General features: G+C 53.3%; 1 protein-coding gene across 1 annotated transcript; it reads left to right on the top strand.

Annotated features, from left to right (window-relative positions):
* The first annotated feature begins 119 nt into the window (after window positions 1-119).
* LOC119932925 (keratin, type II cytoskeletal 3-like) lies at window positions 120-14,282 on the top strand. The gene is made up of 10 exons (XM_038752050.1): window positions 120-779; window positions 1,503-1,723; window positions 2,589-2,649; window positions 3,201-3,296; window positions 3,439-3,603; window positions 3,881-4,006; window positions 5,409-5,629; window positions 6,505-6,539; window positions 7,036-7,295; window positions 14,178-14,282. Exons 1-10 carry the CDS (start codon window positions 120-122, stop codon window positions 14,280-14,282), a joined length of 1,950 nt encoding a protein of 649 aa, XP_038607978.1.

Below are 14,282 nucleotides of genomic sequence, written 5' to 3'. Positions count from 1 at the left end.
ACCCGCCGCCCCGCGCTATAAAATGGGGTGGCCGGACAGCGGGGCCTGCAGAAGGCGATCAGAGCCCACACGAGCCTCGGACCTTCCGCATCCTCCTGCCTCTATCGGACTAACTCGCCATGAGTCGTCAGACCACCCTCGCCACGGCTTCCAAGAGCGGCAGCAGCGGCGGAGCCAGCCAGACCTTCAGCGGACGCTCGGCCGTGGTGACCAGTAGCTCCACTCGGGCCTCCGGCGCCCTCTCGACGTCTGCCACCCGCTCCGGAGGAGGGGGCATCAGCAGCGGGATGTCGGCCTGCGCCGCCTACGGTGGCATGGGAGGGGGCTTCGGCAGCCGGAGCCTCTACAGTCTGGGGGGCAACAAGAAGATCTCCATCAGCGTGGCCGGGGGCAGCGTGGCCGGGGGCAGCGTGGCCGGGGGCGGCTTCGGTGGGGGCCGGTGCGGCGGCCGGGGCATGGGCGGAGCCGTCGGGGGCTTCGGCGGAGGCTTCGGAGGAGGCTTCGGCGGAGGGGCCGGGGGTTTCGGCGGAGGCTTCGGCGGAGGGGCCGGGGGCTTCGGTGGCGGCGCCGGGGGCTTCAGGGGGCCCGGCGGCTTCGGTGGCCCCGGAGGCTTCGGTGGCCCCGGGGGCTTCCCCGCCGGCATCCAGGAGGTGACCGTCAACCAGAGCCTCCTGCAGCCGATGAACGTAGAGGTCGATCCGCAGTTCAGCGCCGTGAAGACGCAGGAGAAGGATCAGATCAAGACTTTGAATAACAAGTTCGCCACCTTCATCGACAAGGTGCGCTCCGAGCCTCGACCCCTCCGAGGCGGATCTCGCTTGGCTCTGTCTGTGCCGGAGGGTTCCCTCCAGCGCTCTGCTGGGTGGGGAGGGGGCCGTCCCCCAGATTCTCCTGCAGGCCTCCAGGACGGAGGGCAGCGCTCGCCCGTCGGACTACAAGCAGTCCCGGGGTTACGGGGCTGAGGGGGAGGGGGAGCCGGGCCTAAGGGGGTCCTCTGTAGAGAAGGGGGATCCCCAGGTTGGATCGAGTGAACAGACGGACAGACCCAGGCGGATAGCCGGGGGGGCGGGGGGGGCGTCGATAGCTAAAGGAACTATTATTATTATCATTATTATTAAGGGGAAGGAAGCAGTGGGGCAGGGGATGGAGAAGAGAGAGAGATCATAATAATAATGGCATTTGTTAAGCACTTACTATGTGCCAAGCACTGTTCTTAGCACTGGGGTAAATACAAGGTAATCAGGTTGTCCTAAGTGGGACTCACGGTCTTCACCCCCATTTTGCAGATGAGGGAACTGAGGCACAGAGAAGTTAAATGACTTGCCCAAAGTTACAGAGCACACAACTCAAGTCCACTGACTCCCATGCCCGGGATCTTTCTACTAAGTCTCCCGGAAGGCAGGAGCAGGGAGGAAGAGAGGCCAGGTGGGGCCAGCGGGGCCGGCCGGTGGGAGAGCTGGTCAGGGGGATGCTGACCCACCTCCATTCTCTGTCTTCCGCAGGTGCGATTCCTGGAGCAGCAGAACAAGGTGCTGGAGACCAAGTGGGAGCTCCTGCAGAAGCATGGAGGCAATTCCAAGACGGGCACCACCAGCCTGGACCCGCTCTTCCAGGCCTATATCAGCAGCCTGCAGTCCCACTACAACGGGCTGCTCAGCGAGAAGGGCCGCTTGGAGAGCGAGCTGACCACCATGGAAGAGCTGGTCGAGGACTTCAAGAAGAAGTGAGGGCCGGGGGCCGGAGGACATAGAAAATGTCCCCCAGGACAGGATGTAGTCCCCCAGGACATCGAAAAACACTTTGCCATTTGGGTGTCGGGGACAGAGAGGAGACAAGGTCGCTGACTTTGTCTCCTGGGGGTAGGCTGGTCACACGTACACACAGAGAGACCCAGACATACACGCAAGCACACTAATGCACACATATGCACACTATGCTCGTTGTTGAGTGGAAAGAAAAAAGGAGGAAGAGATATGGTCCCTGCCCCCTGCCTTTAAGGGGCCAGAAGTCTGCTGGGGTGGACAGGACACAGGCACACACACAAACTTGCACTTCCTATTGCACATACACACACACTGTCCTGGACGCTGAGGTGAGAGACAACAGGAGGAGATCTGGATCCTACCCTCAGAGGCATGCTAGTCTTCTGGAGGAGATAAAATGGGCACACGCGCTCATACAAACACACATATACACACACGCAAACCGCCAGACTCGGGTTGGGGGCGGGGGGGGGAACCCCATATCAGACCCCATACCAGCCTGGAGAGGATCGCAGTCTCTGGGGGTGAGGAGATCTCAGTAACCGGAGCCGCTGGGATTAATTTGGGAAGGTTTCCTGGAGGACGATGGGGCTTTTTGGGAAAGAAGCAGGCAGTTCTAGGAAGTTATGGATTCGCCTTCCAGAGGAAGCGTTGAAACGCCTGGGTGGAGTGTCCACTTTATCAGTAGGTCTTGCCTTCAGTCTAACCTGACTCCCTTCTGCTGGAGTCATCCTAAGGTCTCCCGTTCCGGGAGGTAGCGAGCTCCACACCTGAACACCGTATCCCCGAAGAGCCTTTCCTGAGCCCGCTTCTCTGTCCCTGCAGGTACGAAGACGAAATCAACAAACGCACGGCCGCCGAGAACGAGTTTGTGGTCCTGAAGAAGGTGAGTCCCAAAAAACCGGGGCTGCGGGGGGCGGGCAAGGAGGGGATCGGGGGGCTCCGGAATGATTTCCATGTCCGTACTGGCCCGCATCACCCCCCTCCCATTTATCTCGCTCCACCAGACCGGTTTCTGCAAGCTGCGGGGCTCGGTTGGGCGCAGCTGGGCCTTCCTTTCTCAGATGATAATAATAATAATTATGGTATTTGCTAAGCGCTTACTATGTGCCAAGCACTGTTCTAAACGCTGGGGTAGATACAAGATAATCGGGTTGTCCCACGTGAGGCTCACAGTCTTTTTCCCCATTTTAAAGATGAGGGAACTAAGGCACAGGGAAGTTAAGTGGCTTGCCCAAGGTCACACAGCAGACAACTGATGGAGACGGGATTAGAACCCACGTCCTCTGACTCCCAAGCCCGGGCTCTTGCCAGTAGGCCAAGCTGCTTCTCAGATCCTCCTCAGCCCCGTCCCCTGGGCTCCTTACCCCACTCCCACCCACGCCTCCGGCCCTCCTCACCCACGCCCCCCGACCCCTGCTCTCTCTCCTCCCTCAGGACGTGGACGCTGCCTATATGACCAAGGTGGACCTGGAGTCCAAGGTGCAGAGCCTGACGGATGAGATCCACTTCCTCAAAACCCTCTACGATGCTGTGAGTCTCCTCTCCCTCCCTAGCGCCCCCCGCCCGGACCGTCCCCCTTCCCGCTCCCCTGCGGGTCCGCGGGGGGCCATCCCGGGGATGGGGGCCGGGAGGGGCGGCGGTTTTGAACCGAGCCTTTGTCGGCCGCCCTCAGGAGCTGTCCCAGGTGCATTCGGAGACCAGCGACACGTCGGTGGTCCTGTCCATGGACAACAACCGCTGCCTGGACCTGGACAGCATCATCGCCGAGGTCAAGGCCCAGTACGAGGAGATCGCCCAGCGCAGCAAGGCCGAGGCCGAGGCCCTGTACAAGACCAAGGTGAGCTCGGTGACTTCACCCAGGCTAGCCCCCTGTGTCTGCCCTTCACCCTCATCTATCTGTCCATCCATCCCTGCTTCTCGGGAGCACGTTCGAGCATCCAATCCCCCTTAATGCTTGGCAAGCGTTTCGGGGGCTCAACCCAAGGTGCTCGGAGGCACCTTGTCCTTGCCGCCCTTCTGTATACTTACCTTACCGGTCAGCATGAGACCCGCCCTCCCCCCCACCCCCAGATTCTCCCCTCTCCACCCCAATAACCCCGGCTCCCGCCCCGCAGCTCGGGGAGCTGGAGAGCACGGCCGGTCGCCATGGAGACGACCTGAAGAGCACCAAGAGCGAGATCTCCGAGCTGAACCGCATGATCCAGCGGCTGCGGGCCGAGATCGAGAGCGTCAAGAAGCAGGTGCGCCCGAGTCACCTGGCCGCCAACCGGGGGAGTGAGAAGGAGAGATTAGGAAGTTCAGAGAGGTTGAACAGTGGGCCCGAGGTCCCACAGCAGACCAGAGGCAGGGATGGGGAGGAAAAAAAACCCTTGCCTCCCCAGATGTTTAAATGCCACACATGTTTAAATGCCCCACATTGTGCCAAGGTTATCTCCAAAGGTCAAGGAGGGCTTTTCCACCCGTGGTCTGCATCTGTGAGGGAAAGGGAGGAGGGAAGGGAGAGAGGGAGGCTGCCACTGTATCAGAGTTACCCATTCTTCAGGGGAAAGGGAGAGAGCCGGGAGAGGGGCAGAACTGAATGATTGGTTTTTTCCAGATCTCTCCCTTCCTCTCCTCCACGAGAAACCATTGGCGGCCCCAGGAGGCAAATAGAGGGGGAGGAGAAGACAGACTAAAGTGCACAAATGACCCTGAGAATCAGGGCCAGGGGAAGAGGAAGGGGTGGGTTTCTTCCGCCCACCCACTTGCCCCTGCGGAAACTCGGTTTGTCGTGGCTGCCTCTCAATCAATCAATCAATCAATCATATTTATTGAGCACTTACTATGTGCAGAGCACTGTACTAAGCGCTTGGGAAGTACAAGTTGGCAACAGATAGAGACAGTCCCTACCCAACAGTGGGCTCACAGTCTAGAAGGGGGAGACAGAGAACAAAACTAAGCATACTAACAAAATAAAATAAATAGAATAGATATGTACAAGTACAATAAATAAATAAATAAATAGAGTAATAAATATGTACAAACATGTATACATATATACTGGTGCTGTGGGGAAGGGAAGGAGGTAAGATGGGGGGATGCAGAGGGGGACGAGAGGGAGAGGAAGGAAGGGGCTCAGTCTGGGAAGGCCTCCTGGAGGAGGTGAGCTCTCAGTAGGGCCTTGAAGGGAGGAAGAGAGCTAGCTTGGCGGATGGGCAGAGGGAGGGCGTTCCAGGCCCGGGGTATGACGTGGGCCGGGGTTCGATGGCGGGACAGGTGAGAACGAGGCACGGTGAGGAGATTAGCGGCAGAGGAGCGGAGGGTGCGGGGTGGGCTGTAGAAGGAGAGAAGGGAGGTGAGGTAGGAGGGGGCGAGGTAATGGAGAGCCTTGAAGCCGAGGGTGAGGAGTTTCTGCCTGATGCGCAGATTGATTGGTAGCCACTGGAGATTTTTGAAGAGGGAAGTAACATGCCCAGAGCGTTTCTGGTCAAAGACAATCCGGGCAGCAGCATGAAGTATGGATTGAAGTGGGGAGAGACACGAGGATGGGAGAGGAAGTAATTCCCAGAGAAGGGGAGAAGAAGGGAGGTTTAGCTCCCAGGAGTCTGTCTCTACAGCCGGGTCTCTGCTCAGACTCTCACCTTCTCCTCCTGCCTCTTCCAGAACACCAACCTGCAGACGGCCATCGCCGATGCCGAGCAGCGCGGGGAGGTGGCACTCAAGGATGCCAATGACAAGCTGGTGGAGCTCAAGAATGCCCTGCAGAAGGCTAAGGATGACCTGGCTCGGCTGCTGAGGGATTACCAGGAGCTGATGAGCGTCAAACTGTCTCTGGACATTGAAATCGCCACCTACAGGACCCTGCTGGAAGGAGAGGAATTTAGGTAGGCTCCCCCGACCCTTGTCCAGATAACGTTTCAACTTTTAATTCCCTTCGAAGATTAAAATCTTCAGCTGAGATCATGTACCCTGGGGAAGAAGAGAATAAGGACAAAGGAAGGTGGGGCAAGATTTCACCTGCAGCAAGAGGGCTTGAAGTTAGACACAACTGAGGGAGAATGGTTTGAAAAAGGGGAGAGAAATCAAAGGCTTTTTTTCCAGACAGGCCTGGAGTCAAAGAGTAGTCCCAGCCAGAGACCCAGGGGGAGAGATTCGTTGATCTCCAGGATTCCCTTCCGGTTTTGGAGATCTAAAATTCCCAGGACCGAACTGAGCCAGGGACACGTGCTCAAATCCAGAACTGGTCGAAGAATGAATCTGTGGATAAGGCGAGATGGAGAGAGGCTCATCGATCTTGGTTTCCCTCAGAGGGGACATCCCTGAACCAATAGTAGTAGTAGTAGTAGTGGTGATAGTAGTAGTAAAATCAAATATCATAATCGTCATTATTAATATTATTAATTACTAATATTACTACCACTAAACAAGCATTAATGAATATTAATAATATTTTAAAATTATTATTATTAGAAATATCTAATGGGCACCCACTAAGCACAGTACTAAGTGCTAGAGAAAATCTTTAACAAAACAGGGTACAATCTCTGCCTGCGAGTACTTTATATTTTAACTGGGGAACCAGACATAAAAAAATATTTACAGATAGAAATCAGAATAAACAACTGAATGTACAGTTGAGACAAGTGCTGAGAAGGGGTATAAAGAAGTCCATAATTCCGTGACCAGGTGGATGGGTTTATAACAGAGCCAGACCTTGGAGGCTGACTCACTCGAGGGATTTGATTTTTTTTGTTCCTAGGATGTCCGGAGAATGCCAGAATGAAGTCAGCATTGGTAAGTGTCATCCAGCCAGTCAATCAACGATGTTTATTGAGTGCTGAGTGATCACAGACTTCATCTGCAGCAGGAGGGCTTGAAGTTAGACGCAACTAAGGGAGAATGTTTGAAAAAGGGGATAGAGACCAGTTGACCTTTTTCCAGATAGGCCTGGAGTCAAAGGATAGTCTCATCCAGAGACCCGGGGGATTGACTCGTTGACCTCCAGGGCTGTCATAGGCTAATCAATCAATTGATGGTATTTATTGAGCGGTTATCATGTGCAGAGCACTGTACTCGGCGTTTGGGAGAGAACAATAGAACAGAGTTGGTAGACACGTTCGGACACCCACGACGGTCACTTCAGGGTCAAGGAGGGGTCAGGCGTTTGGATGACAGAGGACTGGATTTGGGTGGGGAAATGGATGGGGCGGGGGTCAGAGGATTCCTCTCCCATTAGCGTATCCCTGTGGCCCCTTGGCTGGGCACGGTTGACCCTGTGTCTCCCTCGCAGCGGTGGTCAGCAGCAGCAGCAGCAGCAGCGTCATGGCCGGAGGGGCCGGAGGGGCCGGAGGGGCTGGGGCCCGGATCCGAGGCGGGGTCTCCGGGGGCATTAGCAGCACCCTGAGCGGAGGAGGGAGCCGCGTGAGCAGCAGCGTGAGCGGAGGAAGCAGCCGGGCAGTGGGAGGTGGCCTGTCCAGCAGCGGAATGACCAGCGGCGGCGGGTCTAGGGCCGTCGGAGGGGCCGTCGGAGGGGCCAGTAGCTCCAGCCGCGTATCCCAAACCAGTAGTCTTAGTCAGAGAGCCACCACCAAGTTCTGATCTGCTCGATCGGAACCCAAGGCATCCGCACCACTCCCTGCCTCTTGAGACACCCATCCCGCTCCCCTCCCCGCTCCGTCCTCTCCGGCCGGGGGGAGTCCCACCGCCTCTGCTTTCTGTGGGGGTCACACGTGCTCTGCCCCCGCTGCTGGACAGCTCCCTTCGTCCCCGCTCCCCGCTCCAAACCCACCTGCAGTGCCCCCATCCGCGGTTCTTAAGGCAAAGTTCCCTGAGGTCTCTTCAATAAACTGCTTTGTGTTTCAAAATCGGTGGTCGTCTCTGCCTGGGTCCCGAGGTGGGGATGGAAGGGCGGGGTCTCTGGGGGACGGAAAGAGGGGTGGGGGATGAGGAGGTGGGGAGGAGGGGGAGGATGATCCTTGAGGGAGGGAGCAGAGGCATCTCCTACACAAAGAGGAACAGGGGCTTGTGTAAAGACAGTCAAGGAGGTAGACCACCCTATGACTAAATGCCCACTAGCTGCGGGAAACAGTGATGGGCTCTGGGGAAGGTACAGAGGGACATTTTAGGAAGGGACAATCCTAAAAATCTGAACCCCACTGCCCCTTCCAGCAGTCACCCCATTCCCTTCCTCCCATTCCTGTCCAAACTCGAACGGGTTTACAACCCGTTTACAACCTTCACTTCCTCTTCTTCAGATCCCTTTTTTATTGTGTTTGTTAAGCACTTACTGGGTTCCAGGTACTGTACTAAGCCCTGGGGTAAGTACAACCTAATCAGGTTGTACACAGTCTTAAGCCCCATTTACAAACTGAGGTTACTGAGGCACAGAGATGTTAAGTGACTTGCTCAAGGTCACATAGCAGAAATGTGGTGGAGCAGAAATTAGATAGGTCCTTCTGGCTCCCAGGCCCGTGCTCTCTTCACTATGCCACGCTCCTTCTCTCCTTCTCCTCGACCCCCTGCATTCCTCTTCCTCTACTCCATCCGAACTGCCCTCTCCAAAGTCACCAATGACCTCCTTGCCACATCTAATGGACTTTGGTCAGTCTTAATCCTTCTCGATTCCTTGACCGCTTTCAACACCATGGGCTACTCCCCACTCTCAGAAGCACTATCTAATCTTGTTTTTTTCTTCCACAGTTCTCTCCTGCTTCTCCTTTTACCTCTCTGGCAGATCATCAGCCTCCTTCGTCTCCCTCCCACTTCCTAACTGTGGGTATCCCTCAAATTTCTTGTCCAGGGGTCCCTTCTTTTCTCAATTTACAATCACTCCCTTGGGGATCTCATCAGAGCTCATCATTTCAAATCACTTGACACCTGTCCTCATGTTTTGTTTTGTTGTCTGTCTCCCCCGTCTAGACTGTGAGCCCGTTGTTGGGTAGGGACCGTCTCTATATGTTGCCAACTTGTACTTCCCAAGCGTTTAGTACAGTGCTCTGCACACAGTAAACGCTCAATAAAAACGATTGAATGAATGAATTAATGAATGCTGAAGGCCCCCAATTCCAACTCACTAGCCCTAAACTCTCTCCCCCTCTGCAATCTCCAAAGCGACCTCCTGCTTGCCAAATCCAATGGCTCCTACTCTGTCCTAATCCTCCTCGACCTCTCAGCTGCCTTTGACACTGTGGACCACCCCCTTCTCCTCAACACGTTATCTGACCTTGGCTTCACAGACTCCGTCCTCTCCTGGTTCTCCTCTTACCTCTCTGGTCGTTCTTTCTCAGTCTCTTTTGCAGGCTCCTCCTCCCCCTCCCATCCTCTTACTGTGGGAGTTCCCCAAGGTTCAGTGCTTGGTCCCCTTCTGTTCTCAATCTACACTCACTCCCTTGGTGACCTCATTCGCTCCCACGGCTTCAACTATCACCTCTACGCTGATGACACCCAGATCTACATCTCTGCCCCTGCTCTCTCCCCCTCCCTCCAGGCTCGCATCTCCTCCTGCCTTCAGGACATCTCCATCTGGATGTCCGCCCGCCACCTAAAGCTCAACATGTCGAAGACTGAGCTCCTTGTCTTCCCTCCCAAACCTTGTCCTCTCCCTGACTTTCCCATCTCTGTTGACGGCACTACCATCCTTCCCGTCTCACAAGCCCGCAACCTTGGTGTCATCCTCGACTCCGCTCTCTCATTCACCCCTCACATCCAAGCCGTCACCAAAACCTGCCGGTCTCAGCTCCGCAACATTGCCAAGATCCGCCCTTTCCTCTCCATCCAAACCGCTACCCTGCTAATTCAAGCTCTCATCCTATCCCGTCTGGACTACTGCACTAGCCTTCTCTCTGATCTCCCATCCTCGTGTCTCTCTCCACTTCAATCCATACTTCATGCTGCTGCCCGGATTATCTTTGTCCAGAGACGCTCTGGACATATCACTCCCCTCCTCAAAAACCTCCAATGGCTACCGATCAATCTGCGCATCAGGCAGAAACTCCTCACCCTGGGCTTCAAGGCTCTCCATCACCTCGCCCCCTCCTACCTCACCTCCCTTCTCTCCTTCTACTGCCCAGCCCGCACCCTCCGCTCCTCCACCACTAATCTCCTCACTGTACCTCGCTCTCGCCTGTCCCGCCATCGACCCCCGGCCCACGTCATCCCCCGGGCCTGGAATGCCCTCCCTCTGCCCATCCGCCAAGCTAGCTCTCTTCCTCCCTTCAAGGCCCTGCTGAGAGCTCACCTCCTCCAGGAGGCCTTCCCAGACTGAGCCCCTTCTTTCCTCTCCCCCTCGTCCCCCTCTCCATCCCCGTCTTACCTCCTTCCCTTCCCCACAGCACCTGTATATATGTATATATGGTTGTACATATTTATTACTCTGTTTATTTATTTATTTATTTTACTTGTACATTTCTATCCTACTTATTTTATTTTGTTGGTATGTTTGGTTCTGTTCTCTGTCTCCCCCTTTTAGACTGTGAGCCCACTGTTGGGTAGGGACTGTCTCTATGTGATGCCAATTTGTACTTCCCAAGCGCTTAGTACAGTGCTCTGCACATAGTAAGCGCTCAATAAATACGATTGATTGATTGATTGATTGATTGATCGATTGATTTCCTCCTCCTTCCAGGACATCTCTACGTGGATGTCCCACTGGAACATCAAGTGCAATATGTTTCAAACTGAGCTCATCTCCCACTACCAAATCCTATCCTCCACTTCACTTTCCTAACACAGTTAACATACTACCACACTCCCAGTCTCTTAAACTTGCAACCTGGACATAATCCAGTCCACTGTCGAATTCTGTCTGTTTTTCCTCCACATTTCAAGACTCTGCCCATCCTCTCCAAACTGCTACCCCTCTGGTCCAGGCACTTATATCCTGGCTTGACTAATGTATCAGCCTCATCTCTGACCTCCTTGCCTCCAGCCTCCCCAATCTTTAATTCACGTGTCACTCTGCTTCTCTGAACGTTTTCCTAAAATATCGTTCTGCACTCCCGTCCCTTAAAGTCCCTAGTGATTGTCCATTCCTCTCTGAATTAAGCAGAAACTTCTGACCTTTGGCTTTAGAGCTCTCCCTTAGCTCTCTCTCACCTTACCCACTCTCTTCTCCCACTACACCTCAGCTGTCCCTCTTCTTTCCTCTCAAGGTAATCTATTCTGTTCTTGTTTCTTCTGCTCTTAACTTCTCCCTCTCCTCCCCGTTAGAACTCCCTCCACTTCACATCTCTTGGGATACCTCTCTTCCATCTTCAAAGACCTTCTGACGTGACATCCTCTTTCCCAAGTTAACGCTAATCTTATGGCACATTTATATATTTTATATGTTCATTACTACCCCATCCACCATTTAAGTGAATGTCTCCCCCGCCAGATTGTTAGCTGTTTCAGAGGAGGAATCATTTCCTTTAACTATTTTGCACTCTCCTGAGAACTTAGAAAACCATTTTATTTGCAGTAGTCACTCAGTAAATACTATCGATGACAGTGATGAGAGGGAGGACACGTGGTCCCTGTCCTCAAGAAGGCTGTCAGTCTGATAGGGACCCTGGGCTGCAACTCCTCCTTTATTCTTCCCCTTCCCCCCTTCCCCAGCCCCACAATACTTCTGTACATATCTGTGATTTATTTATAGTGATGTCTGTCTCACCCTCTATACTGTAAGCTCGTTGTGGGCAGGGAATGTGTCTGTTGCATTGTTATATAGTATTCTCCCAAGCGCTTAGTACAGTATTCTGCACATAGTAAGTACTCAATAAATACAATTGAATGAATGGAAGCAGAAGCAGATTTGTTTCTTACCTGCACATTCTCAATCGTTATTCCCTCCTCGCCCTGGACAGTCCTGGGAATCCTAGTCCCACGTCTCTGCCCCTTCCCCATTTCGGCCGGGCCAGTTCTGGTCGCTCAGAACACCCTCCGTTCCCACTTTCGACTCTTTTGAGACCCTCTATTTAATCTCCAAATCCTTGCTGTCCCTCCCACCTTGGAAAGAGCACAGTCTTGGAAGTCAGAGGGCCTGGGTTCTAATCCCAACTCTGCCATGCACTTGCTTATATGATCTCGGGCAAGTCCCTTAGCTTCTCCGTGCCTCAGTTCCCTCACCTGCAAAATAGGGATTCAATACCTGTTCTCCCTCCTACTGCCTGTGAACCCAATGTGGGATCTGATTATCTTGTATCTACCCCAGTGTTTAATACAGCTCAGAGAAGCAGCATGGCTCAGTGGAGAGAGCACAGGTTTGGGAGTCAGAGGTCATGGGTTCTAATCCCGGCTCCTTCACATCAGCTGTGAGACTTTGGGCAAGTCACTTCACTTCTCTGTGCCTCAGTTACCTCATCTGTAAAATGGGGATGAAGACTGTGAGCCCCACGTGGGACAATCTGATCTCCTCGTATCCCCCCCCCCAGCGCTTAGAACAGTGCTTGGCACATAGTAAGTGCTTAACAAATGCTATTATTATTATTAGTATTATTAGTATTTCAGCGCTTGGCACACACTGAGCATTTTACAAATACTACAATTTATTATTATTATTATTGTTCCCACAAAGCCTCTTCAGGACCCACAACGTTCTTAGGCTCCCCCTAAACTTCCCATTTCTCCCTCCCTTCCCCACGCCCCCCACTTTTCCCTCCCCTGGCCCTTGCTCTCTGTCTATTTAGGCTCTTCCAGGGCAGTTTCGCTCCAGGCAGGGTCTCCACCATCCTCGCCTCCCCTCTCCGCTTTCCAGCTTGTTCCCCACACCCATAGCTTTATAATAATAATAATAATAATAATAATAATAATAATAATAATGACATTTGTTAAGCGCTTACTATGTGCAAAGCACTGTTCCAAGCGCTGGGGAGGATACAAGGTGATCAGGTTGTCCCACGTGGGGCTCACAGTCTTAATCCCCATTTTACAGATGAGGTAATTGAGGCACAGAGAAGTGAATTGTCTCGCTCAAAGTCTCACAGCTGAAGTGAAGGAGCAGGGATTAGAACCCATGACCTCTGACTCCCAAGCCCGTGCTCTTTCCACTGAGCCACGCTGTTTCTTTCTGTCCTGGTCCTCTAGCAGAGGTTATCTTGGGTCTCCTACTGGACCCGAGCATATGAGCGGGACTGAAGAGACCCCAAACCCGGTCTCTCTGACCCGTTAGCTTTTCATTCATTCATTCATTCATTCAATCATATTTATTAAGCGCTTACTGTGTGCAGAGCACTCTACCACGCGTTTGGGAAAGAACATTACCAGCGTGGCTCAGTGGAAAGAGCACAGGCTTGGGAATCAGAGGTCATAGGTTCTAATCCTGGATCTGCCACATGTCTGCTGTGTGACCTTGGGCAAGTCACCTAACTTCTCTGAGCCTCAGTTACCTCATCTGTAAAATGGGAATTAAGACTGTGAGCTCCACGTGGGACAACCTGATCACCTTGTATCCCCCAGCTCTTAGAACAGTGCTTTGCACATAGTAAGCGCTTAACAAATGCCATCATTATTAGTATTATCATAAAAAGTGACAATCCCTGCCCACAACGAGCTCACAATCTAGAAGGGGGGAAGACAGATATTAATACGAATAAATACAATTACAGATTCATTCAATCATTCATTCAATCGTATTTATTGAGCACTTACTGTGCGCAGAGCACTGTACTAAGCGCTTGGGAAGTACAAGTTGGCAATATATAGAGACAGTCCCTACCCAACAACGGGCTCACAATCTAGAAGGGGGAGACAGATAAAAAAACAAAACAAAACATGTGGACAGGTGTCAAGTCATCAGAATAAATAGAAGTAAAGCTGGATGCACATCATTAACAAAAGAAATAGGATAGTAAATATGTACAAGTAAAATAAATAGAGTAATAAATCTGTACAAACATATATACAGGTGCTGTGGGGAGGTGAAGGAGGTATAGCGCCGCCCCTCCAATGCCACCCTCAACTACGACTTATTCCTTAACCCCTCCGCCTGATAATCCCGCCTATAATCCCATCCAGTCCAACAGCACATTAGCCATGCCCATCACCCCCCAGCCCCGCCCCTTAACCCACCCCCTTAGCTCCGCCGCCTCGCATCCCAATATTCGCTTTTCACTGGAGGCTGGCTATCTTTCTCTGCCCACTGCCATTCATTCATTCATTCATTCATTCATTCATTCATTCAATTGTATTTATTGAGCGCTTACTAGGTGCAGAACACTGTACTAAGCGCTTGGGAGAGGACAATACAGCAATAAACAGTCGCATTCCCTGCCCACCTGCTCCAGCCTCCCAGAGGGGCAGCGGGGATGGTAGGTCAGGGCTGGAGGGTTGGCATCGGTCTGAGGCGCCCTCGGGCCGCCAAGCCGGATTCCGGAGAGGAGGGTGGGGCCAGGGTGCGAGCAGCGATGGCAAGTCCAGCCTTGGCCTTCCCCTGCCCTCCCTTCCCCTCTTGGCCAGACCCTTTTCTGCTACCAGACCGGCGTCTGGCGAAACCTGCGGGTCAGTTGCCTCCTGCGGACTCCACCCTCGCTCACTCTCAGGGGGAATTTCTTCCTGCTTTAA

Source organism: Tachyglossus aculeatus, chromosome 10, assembly GCF_015852505.1.
Source record: "Tachyglossus aculeatus isolate mTacAcu1 chromosome 10, mTacAcu1.pri, whole genome shotgun sequence".
Taxonomy (NCBI): domain Eukaryota; kingdom Metazoa; phylum Chordata; class Mammalia; order Monotremata; family Tachyglossidae; genus Tachyglossus; species Tachyglossus aculeatus.
This window is presented reverse-complemented; position numbering and strand designations above follow the sequence as displayed.

What these genes read in the sequence shown, in the direction of transcription:
- LOC119932925 (XM_038752050.1), top strand. Translation starts at nt 120, where the DNA reads ATGAGTCGTCAGACCACCCTCGCCACGGCTTCCAAGAGCGGCAGCAGC. An exon ending in TCAAAACCCTCTACGATGCT is followed by an intron (nt 3,297 to 3,438) that starts GTGAGTCTCCTC and finishes GGCCGCCCTCAG; the next exon opens with GAGCTGTCCCAGGTGCATTC. An exon ending in CTGGAAGGAGAGGAATTTAG is followed by an intron (nt 5,630 to 6,504) that starts GTAGGCTCCCCC and finishes TTTTGTTCCTAG; the next exon opens with GATGTCCGGAGAATGCCAGA.